The sequence below is a fragment of the Macaca fascicularis genome, chromosome 6, assembly GCF_037993035.2.
Source record: "Macaca fascicularis isolate 582-1 chromosome 6, T2T-MFA8v1.1".
NCBI lineage: Eukaryota > Metazoa > Chordata > Mammalia > Primates > Cercopithecidae > Macaca > Macaca fascicularis.
In genome coordinates this window covers 99,071,976-99,089,024 of record NC_088380.1, presented here as the reverse complement: position 1 = coordinate 99,089,024, position 17,049 = coordinate 99,071,976, and the positions used below count along the sequence as shown (strand labels likewise).

The 17,049-nt window shown below is 37.6% G+C and overlaps 1 protein-coding gene across 24 annotated transcripts in view; it reads left to right on the top strand.

The window, feature by feature from the left end:
- MCTP1 (multiple C2 and transmembrane domain containing 1) overlaps positions 1 to 17,049 on the top strand; it is a 596,832-nt gene that overhangs the window by 206,925 nt on the left and 372,858 nt on the right. For 10 of the 24 annotated variants that reach the window (XM_045394830.3, XM_045394829.3, XM_073993842.1 and 7 more), the window contains exon 1: positions 3,276 to 3,496. The exons of the other annotated variants lie outside the window; for them this stretch is intronic. In XM_045394830.3, coding sequence (XP_045250765.2) covers positions 3,440 to 3,496 — 57 coding nt within the window. In that variant the 5' untranslated portion in view covers positions 3,276 to 3,439. Of the gene's footprint in view, positions 1 to 3,275; positions 3,497 to 17,049 lie in introns of those variants that run through there. 24 annotated transcript variants of the gene reach the window in all.

The following is a 17,049-nucleotide window of genomic DNA, read 5'->3' as shown; positions in this document are numbered from 1 at the left end:
TAAAAGTCAAACAGCCCTTACTCTTGCTTCAGACTCTAAGCACCTTCAGCTGTGTCATTTTTAAAAAGGGGTTGAAACTGTGGAAATCTAAGGGAATACAAAAGCAGAAGATGTGATGAGCATGCCTAAAAAATGTGAAGATTTAAGGACTAGAGCAAGCCAGAAAAAGCAACAAAAGGTTTAGATTTTGAGTTAATTAGGAAAGCAATTGTTATACCCAATTCAGAAGCCTGAAATGTTTCAGTGAGCTGTTAATAAAAAAGTTTGTTTACTCTGATCCAAGACTAAATTAATATAAAGCATATTATTATAAACATTGGACTGTTGATATGTTTGCAGTTGAATAAATCCAAGCTGTATTTTATAAACCCAATAAAATTGCTTGCAGGTGGCCAACAGGAGAAAACAAAAAAACAAAACAAAAAAAACACCCGAAGACCTTGGCCAGTTTTAGAAGGTACATTGGAGATTCTAATGCAGCTTCCTGTCTCTGTCTCTCTGCCCTTTCTTTTTCTCTTTTCTGTCTTTGGCATTCACTTTAACCGGACTGAAAAATTGGAGTATTCATAAATTGGGGCTGGTAAAGAATGGAGAGTGGGACAGAAAAGAGCACCATCATTTCTATTACATTGTTTTAAAAAATAGTAAAGGAGAGTAGTCCACTTAGTGAGTACAATGTACCAAAATATGGAAATAAAAAATATTAAAATATTTTTAAATGTAACATGTTCTTTTCAAATACCTAAGGAATACATTAATTCATTTTTATTTTACAAGATTTACGCAGGAGGTAATAAACTGAGCAAAACATTGATCTCCCTTTGTCCCCCATCACTTCCTTACTTCAAATCTCTTTCCCAGACCTAACCATGTGTCCACAGTTGGTGTGCAGTTTTCTGGGCCCTTTTCTGTGAATATGCATATAAAAATGTATATACTCATAACTGGGATAATATATTTTTCTACAATATGTTATTTCTGCTTAATATCTTTTAGGGAGCTATGCATCTCAGTGCATCTAGATAACCTGACTCTTTAAAAGAAAATAACTATGTAGTATTCCTTAGTATGATTAACCCATTATTTATTTAACTCTTTCACTGTTTAGGGCTCCTTGCATGGTTTCCTGTTTTGACTACTGTAATTCTCCAGTGAACATTCCAGTATATTCATCATTGCAGTAAAGGGCAAATGTGACTTAATGGATAACAGTATCTGGTAATTACAGTAGTATTATCAGGAATCTGCCTTTCATGTATTTGACTTTGTTTTTCTCATCATCAGCCTCATTTTTAGACAATTTTTAGACAATGTGGTACCAGATACACAACCAGCAGTTCTACTCTTAATGTTCTACAAACTTAACCTCTTTCTCAATGTTAGCAAAAGTGGAGAGCTTGGCATGCTTACTAGACCAGCGTGGGTCACATGCCCATCCTTGACCCCTGCGTTGTAGCTCTGTGCATAGTATGCAATGATTTTACGTTTTTGTAAATAGGAGATAAATAGACATCCTAATGGTGTCCAGATTTACATCATTGGGATTAAAGTGTTCTAAGTATTTGCTAGAGTAATGAAACGAGTATGTTGTTTCACAGCATTGCATATGATAATGAAACATGTTATATATGGAAGATCATTAATATTCTAAAAAGGGGACAATTTCTCAATTCAAGAAAGTGTTGCTCAGTGTATTTGCTGAAAATTCAGTGATATGAGGAACATATTTCTTAATTTTATATTATTTCCCAAAACATAGCAAAAAATCCATATTTTATTCATTTATTAAATAATTTTTTGATTAAATTCTGCTATGTATTGATGACCATGTCAATAGCCTGTTGAAACAAAATTCCTGCCCTCAGGTTTCTTACATTCTTGTTAGAGACCACAGACTATAAATAGGTAAACAAATGAATAAAGAACATTTTAAACTGTGATGTACTATAAAGGAAATAAAAAAGATCATCTGATAGAAAGTAATTGGAAAAGGTTACTTCAGGGAAGGTAGTCAGGGAAGACCTTCCTAAATGTTCTGGAAAGAGAATATTTGAACCACCACCTGAAGACTGAAAATGAACCTTGAACCTCAGGCCTATGCTATTCAATATGGTAGCCACTAGCCATGTGTGGCTATTGAACACTTGCATATGGCTAGCTCCAGTGGAAATGTAACACGAGTGCAAAACATATCCTGGATCTCCAACACTAGTACAAAAATGATAAAACATCTAATAATTTTATAATTATTACATGTTGAAATGATGATGTTTTAGACATACTAGGGTAACCATTATTAAAATTAATGTTTCTTTACTTTTTTAATGTGACTACTAAAATATTTTAAATTACATGTATGCTTCACTTTATATGTCTAACAGCCGTGTTCTAGTTAGTTTCAGCCTACTTACTGTTATTAACATGGACTTTTTCAGCTTTTTTTCCTTGAAGAGGCTGATGGCAAGTGAATTTATGTAGTAGACTTTTCTCCAAGCATCTATGTCTATAATATTTATTGACCGAGGTATCCAAATATAATAACTCAATATTGATCAAGCTAATACAACTCAGGGTTAAGGTATAACATGTGCTGGAGAAAGCATGTAAAATTGCCACATTTACTAGAGGAGTTGTATCATTAGTCGTGTTCCTTTAGAAGGGTTCACAAAACAAATAAAAGGGGACTCTGAGTTGGTGAGGTAGGCAGAGCTAGCAGCACAAGGTAATGACAGCGTCGGAAAGGATTTCTGTGGGAAACAGCAGCAGCAAAGCATGAAGATCTATTTCCATTCTCTACTTACATGAAGGAGATTCTATTGTGTTAGTAAAGCATGCCACTTCTTGCATGTTAAAACAGAATTTTCTTCTACAATTGTTTTCATACTGATGGGAATGTTAGTGACTTGAGTGTTCCTTTTTTTTACATGTCTTTCTGGGAGATGTTGGCAAGTTCTCACACCCTTAATAACATTAAATTAATTCACTGCAGAGAACAAGCAGAATAGTTTTCTTTGTGCAGTGTTGTTATTCTCATTTCCTGTTGTGGCTTTTGCCATGGGGAAGAGGTTGGCTACTAAAACTGCACGTTTGATTTAGCAGGTGAAGTTTTTAATATTTAATGTGAGTATTTTAGGACCCCAGATATGATGTTTGTTATGTAATCTGTACTAACAGTTTTGCAATGGGAAACTCTTCCCCTACTGGTTTGAGAGTTGAGTCATATCCTGTGAATCTAAAGCTACGTTATTTAAACATCACGGGTTCTTCTTACTTTCATTCCAAGTCGCTGCTGTGCAGAGCAGCAAGTGCTCCGTGCAGGGCTGTTGCTATCACTTGGAGGTGAACAGCCTCTTTTGCCAGTATTCAGTGAAGAAAGGCAAGTCTAAATATGCAGTTCTCTCACTGGAGTGAAAGATGTTTTGTTCATTTCTAATCAACTATGCTAGACAGCTGCAAGCTGAAAAGTGCCTGCAATTTGCCATTTATTTGTAATAAGGTAAGTAACATATTTTGGTTTACTCATTGGATTGTGGCAGCCTTAATGTGGCAGTTTAGGTATATGATTGTACCTTAGAAAAAATGCCTTCTCACGGGGTATTGAAGGTTGCATTGGGATTCTAATACAGATAATTTTTAATTTACGGTATAATCTACTTGTGAGATACATAGTATAATACATTGATATTCCTTTTATGATCATTTTTAATGAAAAATATAGTGCCTGAGGAATGGAAACATTGTAGTAGCTTTATATTGGTTTGGTTTTTTTTTTTTTAAGGATTTAGTAGTTGTCAGGTTCTTATTTTCTTATATTTCTTTTGCTACCCTATGATCTCAGTTAAAGGTGAAACATGTATCAGATTTATATGATTATCTTTGAATAATTATAGCTCAATAATTATATTTTTCTATTGAAATAAAAAGTGGGCTTAGTAATTATTAGAAAGTTTAAAGTGGAAAATTAGTGAAAGCCTCTGGACCCTTCACATTTGGCTTTCCATTTAAGTGAAAGGCAAGCATACTTAGAAACTTCTGATTATTCTGTTTGTTTTAAAATTGTATGAGCTTGTTTATCACTGCCTACTTTCTCAATTGCTGTTGGAGGCAGTCATACGAATTGTGTGGCTAGAGAAATCTGTGGATAGAGAATGAATGAGAGGTTTATTTTTCAAATTGTTTAAGCTTGCTTTTAAAGCTAATTCAAAGATTGGGGTGACACAGGAATATTGTCTTGGCTTTATATTGGTTGAAGAAATAACATCAAATCAGTGTTTAAAGTGGTATTTGGTATCCACATAACTTTGCATACTCATATTTAAGGCCTTTAAATTCCTTGGTTTCGAGAGCTATAACTGAATGAGCAAGATATTAATGACTTGAGGTTTTCAAAAATGTGTCTGCTAATGGCTGGCATTATGAATACTTTGGTACTTCTTAATTGACTTACTATCATGCTTGGAGATTGCTTCATTTCTATTCAAAATTATAACCACTGCAAAGTTGCTAGATTCTAACTAAAACATGGAAATTACTTTTCATTAGATATATATTCAATAATTCATGTTTTTGCAAAGGTCAAGGGGTTAATGAGCTGATGGGAGGTATGTCATGATTCTTCTCTTCTTTGGAGTAGAAATTGAAATTATTTCAACTTCCAAACATATTCGAAGGCAGTATTTTAAATTGGAGAATACGGTATTCCAAATTGGAGAATACTGCTTCCTTTGCAGGTTTTGTGGGCTAAGGATTCTCTGTTTGGTCTAGTTTGATGGAGCATGGATTTGTGGAGTGATTATCAAAATGTAACATCTGACTTTTGCAATTTCTTAGCTATTGCCACAGTACAAGTGTCCAAATCTTTACTCTGGGAATTGAGCCATAAAAGTACAAATGCTTAAAGGACAGTGGTAGATTTTGCATCTTTCAAAACTGGAGGTGGTATGGTAGATTGTTTTGATACACTGTATTTGTTGAAAGTGATTAGCAAAAAGAGATTTCTCCAAAGCTTACCTTTGAAAAAGAAAAAAGAAAAATGTAAACAACCAATGAACTTCCAATCCTTTCTGTTAGAATTGAACTGCTATTTTATATTTATATAACTGTACTCTTTTTCAGAGCTATGAGAAGAGAAAAAGATGACTTTTCACAATTAGAGAAGTTAATGACATATGTTCTGCTATACCAGTGAACATGATAGATTTGAAAATAAAACTTTGCTTTAAAATCTCTTAAGATTTAGAAGACAATTAAAAGTTTTCTTGTGTTGGTGATATTAATAAAAGTTATTCTTTATGCCTAAAAATTCATAACATGGTCACCATTTATTTTAATAAAAAATATAACTCTTATGAAAAGTGTATGCTATCTTCATATCCTGTGCTGCAATGTATAGTTTCAAGAGATAAGTGGAATTTATCATCATGCTATCTTATGAATAAATCCTAGCTCTGCTTTGTAATAAAGTTCATGTTTGCTTTGATTCCAAGAACTATAGAAATCTACTACATGATCATTAGGAGATGAAGGTAAACAGATGGAATTAATAGGCATGTATCTTTTACAATCTTTGCTAAATATAAATGCAGTGAGATAGCATGTGGTCTATGTGACAAAACCCCGGGCTATAAGGAGTGCAGTGGGAAGAATCAACACTTCTTTGTAATATCAGAGAAAACCTCTAGTTTTGGAAGTGCAATGAAGCCCTTGTCTTCTTTTGATTTTGTTTTTCTATCTACAGAGTAGGGAAACACTGTGATGCTAGATGACAGTCCCATACTTCCCATAGGTGCTTAGTAAATGTTAGTGATACTGGGAACATCAAGGTAGATAAAGCATTTTGAACTCGCCAGGAGAGTCTGTTGTTATAAGTGCTGAGATTTGTAATGCATATCCCCCTGAGATAAACCCAAGTAGGAAAGCTATGGAGATGGTTTGTTGGGCTTTAATTCCATCTTAATTTAGTTGAGATACTCAAATTAGTCACTTAGTCTCCCTTTGCTTGAGTCATTTCACTAGTGGGATAGGATTAGTAATATTTATTCACAGCAACTTACAGCATACTGAAATATACCAAATCAAGTTCCAAATCTCCCTCCACAGGGATTTCTCTCCAAAATGAAAGTAATAGTAATGCCTAGCATTTAAGTCAGACTGTATAATAACTATTTATGAACTATCTGTTTTACAGCAACTTTATGAGGTATGGGTTCTATTATTATTATTATTATTATTATTTTCTTTTAATGATGGAGAAACTGAAGTACAAGGAAATTAAGTGACTTATTCCTGACATCACACAATTAGTAGTAGAATAACCAGAATTAAACCTAGGTAGTCAGGCTTCAGAGCCAAGATACTTAACTACATTCTATGCCACCTTCTATTAGAATCCCTTGGTCTTAGTAATTTGAAATGACTTCTATAAAGTACTACAGAGAGGCAAATACATCTTTTTAATGTTACTACATTTAATCATTTTAATAACTGCAACATTCTTATTCTTATTGAAACCCAGGCCTTTATGAGCCAGAAATATACTGAAGTTATTTGGAATTTACATAAGATGGGGACTTTTATTAACACAAATGTGTCTGGAATGAGCATACATAACTGAGAGCTCTCCTAGGTGATCATAGTCTGTGATGATACAAAAGATTTCCCTTTTTTGTTGTTGTTTTTGATGTGCAGGTGGGGCAGAAACAGTTTTCAGTCTATATTTAGTTATCTGATACAGTCCCAGGAAAGCTTTAGGGAATTTTGTGTTTTGATAGAAGATTAATGTCACATCTGTCTTTTTTCTGTTCATTCTCTAAACATTTCCTGGTGAAAGTCATTATTTGGGAAGGAGCGCATTGAACAAACTGTAGAATGGAGAAGTTTACGTCTGTTATACAACCAGGTCCATTTTGATTTGCTTTCCCTAGAGACTCCACAAATTATCTTTGAAATTCTTGGGTGGCTTTCAAACCTTCCTGTTTTATCAGGTCTTGCAAACAAGATGGAGGGATGGATGTATTCATGGATGGATGGATGGATGGATGAATGGATGGATGGCAGGATGGATGGATGGATAGAGAGATACATGGATGGATGGATGGATGGATGGATGGATGGATGGATGGATGGATAGAGAGATACATGGATGGATGGATGGATGGATGGATGGATGGATGGATGGATAGATGGATGGGCAGATACATGGATGGATGGATGGATGGATGGGCAGATACACGGATGGATGGATGGATAGACAGATACATGGATGGATGGATGGATGGATGGATGGATGGATGGATGGATGGATGGATTGTAGGGATAAATGAAGGTGTTCCCATATCTGTTCTGAGTCATGACTCATGTACCTGATACTGGATTGGGACGAGACTAGAAAATGTGGGCCCAGAGGAATGATGTATGAGATGTGAAAGAGTTTTCCTTAGTTCATCTCATATTTTGTTGTCTGATAGTTTTCAATGTGGAATGAACACAGCTATAAGCCATTTCTTGCCACAAGCCTTTCTTCTATTTCATATTAGTTTTTAAAATTATATATAATGAACCATAATTGATTTACTTCATCGATTCAAAAGCTAAATGTATGCAGATACATACATATATATTTATACACATTATTCATACGCAGAGACAAAGAGAGACAGATAGAGGTGCGATAAAATTAAAAGGTCAAAATAAATTTGAACACCTAAGTTAATGAGAATTGTTAAACTTTGACTATTTTATAATTAATTTATTATGAAGAAAATAACCAAGATGCAGAAGAAACAATTATGGCAAAATATCAAAAAAGAAAGGTATTTTTAAGATCATTTTTCAATACTTGTTTACAAAAGTGCATAGCATTTCTTTCCATTTTGGAATGGCAGCTTTTTTCCCCACAATATTTTATCAGAGAACTCAAATAAGAAGTCTGGGAATCAAAATTTATTTGGCACAATTAGTCAATTGTGAGTGATCATTTCCAAAATAAGGAAGGTGACTAAGGGCTTGAGTTAGGAAATTCTGCAAGTTTCAGAGATGGTATTAAGATGTTATTGTTTCAAGTTTACAAGGCAGGGAGGGAATACAGAGAATATTTTCCTGTAAAAATACTTGATCAAGCACAACTAAACAGGATCAAAAACTTTAGACAATGGAAACAACTCTACTGGGAAAATTACACATTTGGCTTTGACCCAAAGGAGTCATTAAAAACAAAAAGAAAAAAGAAAAAAAAACAATTATCATATAGATTTTCCCCCACCCCTAAACAAAATAGCATATTTTCACAGTTTGAGGACATTCTATTCCTTTATGTACAGAGGCCTTGTGTTATTTGAAATACATTTGATTCCTGTGGCTCACTGTTTTCTGGTGGTGATTTCCCTCACTTAGAAATAGCATGTTCCAAGTCAACAATCAGTGGACAGCATTACCCTGGCCCACTGGAAACCTTAACTCCACATAACTACAGTCTGAGACTCAGGTTTAATGTTCGACAGTGAAGGACTCGTTCTCTGACCCCTCTCATATTTCCAACAGTCTATGAACTATTTCAATATAGGAATTCCTTTTCTCTTTTTTCGTTTTTCAACTCAATGGTTCCTGTGAATCTTGAAATCAATTCTGAAACAATTACTTCTAAGTTTAATCCACCTGGAAAATTTTCACTAAACTCATGTCTAGAGTTTGAAAAATGTTATGCTTAACGTAAACGAATGAATGTTTCATGGCAAGTGTGTACAGTACTCGTTGACCCTTTATCTGCAGTTTTGCGTTTCAAGGTTTCAGTTACCCGTAGTACTGTATGATATTTTGAGAGACAGAGACAGAGGCCATATTCATATAACTTTTATTATAATATAACATTATAATTTTTCTATTTTATTATTGTTACTATTATCTCTTACTGGGCCTAATTTATAAGTTAAACTTTATCATAGGTATACATGTATAGAAAGAAATAGCATATATAGGGTTCAGTACAATTCTCTGTTTCAGGCATCCACTGGGGGTGTTCTAACATATTTCCTGAAAATAAAGGGATCACTGTACTTTAAATGTGTAAATAGCTGCAAAGAATCATTAACACACCAGACAGAAGAAGTCTCTGTAGCCTTATTACTGGTTTTAAATTATTGAAAAATCACACAGCATATGAACATTCAAGAGTTTCTGAAAGTCATGTAACAATTCCAAAAGTATCCACATTACCACTAGGAAGCCACTGATAATGGCAATAGTCACTTTTGTGAGAAAGTGTTAAGAAAGTTATTGTTCAAAGTTTTCTAAGGGGAAGAAACAAAGATAAAATTTTTACATAAAATTATCTCATCAAATCTAACTAAATAAGGTTAAAATATACCCAGGTTTTAGACCACATGGCAGGAGCTTTAAAACAAAGGGCAGCGTCTCCATTTGGGTGTTTTTTACATATCAGACATTAATTTTTTCAGAAATTAAGGACTGAAAACTATATTTGCCACATTAATATATTCTTCCCATTATATTGTGACCTCTGCCTCATTGTATCTATTATTTGTGCAAGTTTTCATGAGAGATTATTTTTACATTTTACAATTTTAATTGAAGTTTTACAAACCAAAATTAAGGAGAAAGTTAACTAAAAACCAAACATCACTTTGATTTTAAAAGTTCAGTTCAATGAGTCAAAGCAGTTCAAAGTGTTGTACCAGCTGTAAAATGTCCATGATCTCTTTCTTTACCCTGAATAGTGTATAATTCATATGAATAATGTTTAATTGAATATGAATAGTGTATGAATATGAATAGTGTATGAATAGGAAATATTTATATGAATATTGATAATATTCATGCATCCATCCATCTAGCCATCCATGTATCTGTCTATCCATCCATCCATCCATCCATCCAGCAGCAAAGAGAAGTTGAGCCATTATCAATATGGGCTCATATATGAATAGTGTATAATTCATATTTACAAAATGTTGATAGTACAAGGTGCCTTAGAGATCAACTAACTCAACCCTCTCATTTTGCAAATAAAAAATATTCTGCCACAGGCAAATTAAATGACTTGTCTAAAATTATATAGCCAGCTCCTGACAGAGCCAAGCTGGGTGTGGGGTTGCTGTCATGTAGCTCTGCAATCTTTTTACAGCATCAGTCAACATGAGTATCCCTATCTGAATTTAGTATTTAAATTCTGCATTCATTTTTCCTGCTTATTAAAATGTTAATTGTGCACAGTATAAATCGATCTACGCTTGACCTAATTTCCTTTTGGCCACGAACATTTTTTTGAGCCATATTTTTTGGAAGGACATATTTTATGCCCTAGGTAGAACCACAGATTCTACCTGGAAGCTTCCCCTCATATCTGAAAGTTTGCCTTCATTTTTATTCACTTGGCACTGCAGATATACTTGTAATCACACAGATAGGTCCACATTTAACCGCTTGCGCATATCTAAGATTGGTTATACCTCTCTACCTGCTCCAACTTTCCAGATCCTAAAAATAAATGCATGTTCAAACCTCATAAATACAATTCATTGTATTACTAAAAATGTATACACCTATCCAAATCGGTTAGCAAAATAAATGGCAATCGATTACTAAACAGTATATTATGCCTTTATCATCAAAGTAGTAATGCCCTAGGAGTTGCCAGCCCTCTCTTGGTGGCCCCTCCAGAAGTTGGGTGGCCACACCCAAGCAGCAGCACTTCAAAGTGCTCAGTCCTCTACACCTTCAAGTGGACGGTGCTAAGGGGCTTGGCCTTCACCTTACAGGAGAGCGATTCTTCAGCTGCATGGCGAAGCAGATTCACCAGGGAATCTTGCTCAAACTACATGTACCCAGGCCTACACCTGAGAGATTCTCAATCATTAGGTCATGGGTAGAGCCCAAGAATGTATTTTTTTTCTCTCTTTTTATTTTACTTTTTTGAGATGGAGTCTCACTCTGTCCCCAAGGCTGGAGTGCAGTGGCACAATCTCCGCTCACTGCAAGCTCCACCTCCCAGGTTCAAGCCATTCTCCTGCCTCAGCCTCCTGAGTAGCTGGGATTTCAGGTACCTGCCACCATGCCTGACTAATTTTTTTTTTTTTTTTTTTTGGTATTTTTAGTAGAGACGGGGTTTCACTATGTTGGCCAGCCTGGTCTTGAACTCCTGACCTCGTGATCCACCCGCCTCAGCCTCCCAAAGTGCTGGGATTACAGGCGTGAGCAAGAATGTAAATTTTAAGAAAAGCCCAGGTAATTCTAATGCACATTTCCAGTTAAGAAAACCTGGGGCACCAAGAAAAGACTTCAAGGAGAGGGTCTGATGATGCCAACAACCAGGGCATCAACGAGGAAACACTGAAGGAAGGCACCTGAGCTCCTGTGTGTTCCATATTCCTGCCATTCCCTTTCAACTTTACCTTTTTGTAGCATATCTAGTGTGCTCCCACATTCTAGCACTGTCTTCTTCCATATCTTGGGGAAACCTTTTGAGTATGGGCATAACCGCTTGGAAAGACATAGGTGAACTCTCAGAACACCCTATGCTGGGAGTCTAGTCAAGGTGCAATCAGTCACTTCCCCACTCCATACTCAGTAAGGTTGAGGAGATGGTGGGGGACGGTGTCAAGGGAGAGCAGTCACAAAATGCAGCAACGAATGGGTACCCTTAATCCTAAGCCAGAGGCTCCCAGCCAAGCCTCAGCAGCAAAGAGAAGTTGAAACTTGAGTCTGGATGAGAGAAGTCTAATGAGGTGAGGAAGCTGAGATTCTGCTAACCAAAGAATAGCTTTGGCAAGTGCCACATCGTGGACATGGTCCTGCCTATGCCCAAGACTGAAAGAAAATTAAGACTAACTCCCTAAAAAAAAGAGAACAATCAGCTGTACAGGCTAGCTGGGCTGCTGGAAGAAGGCCCTGCAAGCTTCATTGTGACCATGGGCTAGTGTGATGAGCTGTAACAAGGAGCAAAGTGGACCATGTGGCACAGGGCTTGAGAAAAAGGTCCTCCATGCCTCCAGTGAAAATAGTTGCTAAATGCGCTTTGGGAGGCCAAGGCGGGCGGATCACGAGGGCAGGAGATCAAGACCATCCTGGCTAACACGGTGAAACCCTGTCTCTACTAAAAATACAAAAAATTAGCCCGGCTTGATGGCAGGTGCCTGTAGTCCCAGCTAATCGGGAGGTTGAGGCAGGAGAATGGCATGAACCCGGGAGGTGGAGCTTGCAGTGAGCTGAGATCGTGCCACTGCACTCCAGCCTGGCCAACAGAGTGAGACTCCATCTCCAAAAAAAAAAAAAAGAAAGTTGCTAAGCAGAGTCCAAATTTGGAGCTAGAACAGTTGAAGTTGAATCTAGCTCCAAACATACATTGTGACTTTGAGAATATTATTTGACCTCTGTGGGTTTTAGTTTCCTCCTCCTAAAATGAGAATGAAAACATCTTCTTTGGAACTAGTAACCATAGGTCTAGATGCAGAGTATAATATTGGCCCCTTTGTGCTGCCAATATTTTCACATGATCAATGCACAAGCCTTTTTCACATGATCATAATTCAAGCCAACACTAGTCTAATGGTCTGTAGAGCCATCAATTCATGTGAGACAGTCTTGGGCAAAAATTGAAAAAGCTTGTACTGTGTAGGGTGAATGTGACTAGTAGAGTGGTTTATTGGAATCTTTACAAGCTCTTGTTTGCTCTTGTTTATATTCCCCCAGCCTTATGTAATTTTTTTTGTTTAATTAGGGTTAAGAGGGTAGGACTTACTCTACTCCAGAGCCAACAGAATGCTTCTTGATCCTGGTTTTACTGAAACACAGGAGCAACTTGTCAAACTCTCTAGATAGGAGATGGGGTACATTGGTTCTTCCAGAACCAAAGCCAAATATGCTTTAGCATCAATTTGCCAACAAACTCCCAACCACCCACCACCCCCCCACACACAGGAAAATTGATATTGTTTCATATTAGAGTCTGAGAAATCTAATAGTTAAGAATCCTGTATAACAGTTAAACTTGTTTACTCTAAAGGAAAATTTATTTTTTTCATGGATCTATTAAAATTCCTCTAGATGGACTTTTACATGTATATATTTCTACCTATTGTTTTCTTGGAAGCCTAGCAGAGAAGTAAAATATATCACTTATCCCTAGCATGTGATTGCCAGATTTTAACAAAACTCTAGTCAGTGTTAAGTTGTATTTAAGACAGTCTCATTTACGTGAGTATGAATGCCATTCTGGTTCTTAGATACATTAGTCTGTGCAGTGGCCACAGTTTTACAGAGTGAAACTTTCAGTCTACAAGATCTCTATGTTTATATGCAATGCACTGATTATTTCACTGCATTTCGCCCCTTGCATTCAGGGACACAAAAATCTTTTTAAGAGCTTGTGCCCCCAGAAACTATGGAGGAGAAATGGACCCAATGTTTGTTAACAAATCATCATGAATATCACTCATGATATATCAAATTATAAGCTGTACTGAGGGACATCAGCAAAAGTAGAAAATGATACAGAGAATAAAAGGGGAAGTTAACTTGTATTTTTTGGCTCAGAGATGTCCTCTCTGAGAAAGTGACTTTTAAGCTGAGACCAAGGATATGTAGAGTTACTTTTGGTTTCCCTGCTGTTTGAAAGTTTGTGAGGATTAGAGAAAATGTATGTAAAGTACCCAGCACAGCATCTAGCAGCACCAAAAGTCTCCAGGAGATTCTGATCCAGCCTGTCTCCTAATCAACGACTACCAAGCCAGCTGGTACCTCAGACAGCAGTTCGTGGGCTGCACATGCTGCCTCAAGCTCCAGATCTGGTGTCGCAGGTATGCCCAGGTTAGCTGAGGATCCCCGTGGCCACGAGTATGCTCTGTATGTGAATTGCTGCTTCACGAGTATGCTCTGTATGTGAATTGCTGCTTCACGAGTATGCTCTGTATGTGAATTGCTGCTTCACGAGTATGCTCTGTATGTGAATTGCTGCTCAGATCTGCTTTGTTCAACATTTCTCTCCAGGGATAAGCACCCTTCCTCTCACTTCCCCTTTGTTCCAGTCCATTTGGCTTGGCTCTGATTTTCTGCTTCCACATCTTAGGAATAGGTTCATCCCACGGTACCCTAATCCCATGGAACTTCCCTCGAACCAATACATTGCCACCTCCCCACTGAGAGGTGCCAGCCTCTTCTCCCAACTCTCCCAACCACCTTAACAAAGTCAGCCCCTCCCACATAGTCCCTAGTTAAGATCAGAATGAGCTTTATCTGCCTCTTAAACTTTGTGGTTCCTACTTCTGCATTCCCTCTTAGGGAATAGAACTACTTCGGGATGAATTCACCAAGCCGCAGCTGGGCCTGCCTTTGTAATCCTCTCTCTAGATAGTCTGCCCCAGTCTCACACGTGGTCAAAGCCTGGTAGGTAGTTGGTGAGTTCCTGAGTATTGCTCTCTGGGCCAAGGCAGTTCAGGGCAACTTCCCAAGGCAAAGGAGACAGGAGTCGTGCTTGGATTTGGATCAGACCACACTGGGCTTTGCTGAGAGGAACCGGACCAGCATCCAGAATGGTTTTAAATGGACTGGGTTTGAAACAGTTCTCAGAGTGTTGAGAACAATTATGAAGGAATCAGAGTGGCTGTGGTTGTTGAGAGGTTTGGAGCGCCCTAAAGGTATCCCCCAATCTGTACTGCAGAATTGGAACTCCATTGACAAAGAAGAAGAGAACTAGAGCAGGCTGGAGCAGGTGTAGCACTCCAGTTGCCGCAGGGCCAGCCGTGCTGAGGCTGCAGAAAGCAGGGACACTGCCAGCAGCAACACTCCAGCTCCTGCTTCTTCCTCAGAGGGTGAGAGGCAAGCTGGGCTCAGGGTAGCCTGACAGCAGATGTGGCCTGGGACTGTGGCCTAGTAGACCTTCCATGGACCTGGTGCTGGTGGATGGGTAAGGAGAGAACCTAGGTAACAACTGAGTGCCTTGACAAGGGCGTGAAAAAGCCAGACTCCACCACAGAGAACAGGAAGATAGTTCTTGCCCTGTTGTGGTTTCTAAAGTTTGTAATTTCCAAGCTGCTGGCAGCACCTACAGAAAGGGAGGGTCGGCGGGTCGCGATGGCTCACGCCTGTAATCCCAGCACTTTGGGAGGCCGAGGCGGGCGGATCACAAGGTCAGGAGAGCGAGACCGTCCTGGCTAACACGGTGAAACCCCGTCTCTACTAAAAATACAAAAAAAGAATTAGCCGGGCGTGGTGGCGGGCACCTGTAGTCCCACATACTCGGGAGGCTGAGGCAGGAGAATGGCGTGAACCTGGGAGGCGGAGCTTGCAGTGAGCCGAGATCGTGCCACTGCACTCCAGCCTGGGCGACAGAGCTTCGTTATACTTGTATGCTTTCTATTTTCACACACATACATCAACAAGCATATCAGACAGATTCTGTGCCCTTGCAGGTAAGTCTCCTGGCCTGTGTCAAAATGTAGCATATTTCTGTACACTGTATGTTATTCTGCCAAAAAACAAAAAAACAAACAAACAAAAAAAACAACTATGGTCCCAAAGGCTGGGTTGACTAAGGAAAGGTGCTTCTAAGCAATTACTTGATTATGTTTGATACGCTAAACTTGGCTTCTATCATGAAAGACCCTAATGAAAAGTGTCATCTGCAAAGTTAGGAGTACATACAAATGTTTATGCTATGTAGACTTTAAAGATAGTTGATGGTCAATTTCTCTCATCACTGTTTCCACTCCCCTACCTACCAATAATTTGACAGTCCTTGCAGCTGCATTGTAACTCACCATCACCCCACCCTTTGTTTCTGAGCAGTCATAGTGGGTGAGGAGAAAAATAGGGTAAATTTGAGAGAAAATATGTGACTATACAAAAGTCAAGCACATTTCTTTGGCTGTCAAAATTAGGTCTGAAAATTAAGATTGAGAACATCTGTTTTAATTATGTATGTGGCACAGGCTGTTCTGTTGTTTCACAGCTTCTCTCAGGAAAAAAAAAAAAAAAAAAAGATACCTGCTCACAATCTTCCCCTGGAGCAAAGCCTAATTTGCTTTTAGCTATAAAAAACTACTATTGATAATAAATAATGTTCCTAGGTACAATATTATGTAAAATTTTTATAATTTCTTTGGCAGATCCTGTATGGTAAGATTGGAAAGGACAGACTAAATGCAGTAAACATAAATTTCAAAGTGGAAATGACTGACAAAGTGTGTTAGCTCGGTGTTTAATCAGGCATAAAAGCTTTATTTTTTGACCCAATCGTGAAAACCATAGTAATGCAAACCGACATGGAGAAAGCTGCTGGGAACAGCAAAGGAAATGGAAGTGAACTAAATAGAAAACAGATCCCGGCCAATCAGGTCCTTGACGGCTTGAAACATTTACTGTTCTCCAAGTGTCCCAGAGTGTTAGACACTATAGGAAATTAACCCATAAAGCTGCAAGGTATCTTCACATCAGTCATCTGCCTCTGAGGAAGTTGACGTATTAGACTAGACTGTACCTGGGTTTTTTTTTTTTTCATTTCCTTTGAAAAAATAATTGTTATCAGATTCCTATATTTACTGTCTGTTGGAATTAAGTATTTTACTCTTTTATTAACATACCTTCATACCCCGCCATCTCTGTCTCTCTTTCTCTGTCTCCTCTCTTCTCTCTCTCTCTCGCTCTTTCTTTTCTGTGAATCAAATCTATATTCTCTCATTGGATATTTCTCAGAGAAAACCCTACCCAAGACATTCTCTTGCCCTTGAGAAATTTGGAGTCAAATGTGCCTTGGTTCATTTTCTATTCTTGCTGAATATAGTATTAATTTTAACTTGATTTAAATAGGATAATGATAAATTTAATAGAATAGAATGATTGCCTCTTTTTCTCTATCAAAACAGAAAGACCTTGTTGAAAGATCAAGTTAATTTAATGATTTATTTTTCATATTTAGTTTAAGAAATAGATTGTTTGACAGAGAGTAGAAAAGTGGTTACCAGAGGCTGGGAGGAGGGTGCCAGAATAATGAGGAAAGGGTCGATGTTGATGAAAAGTACGAATTTTCAGTTAGGAGGAATA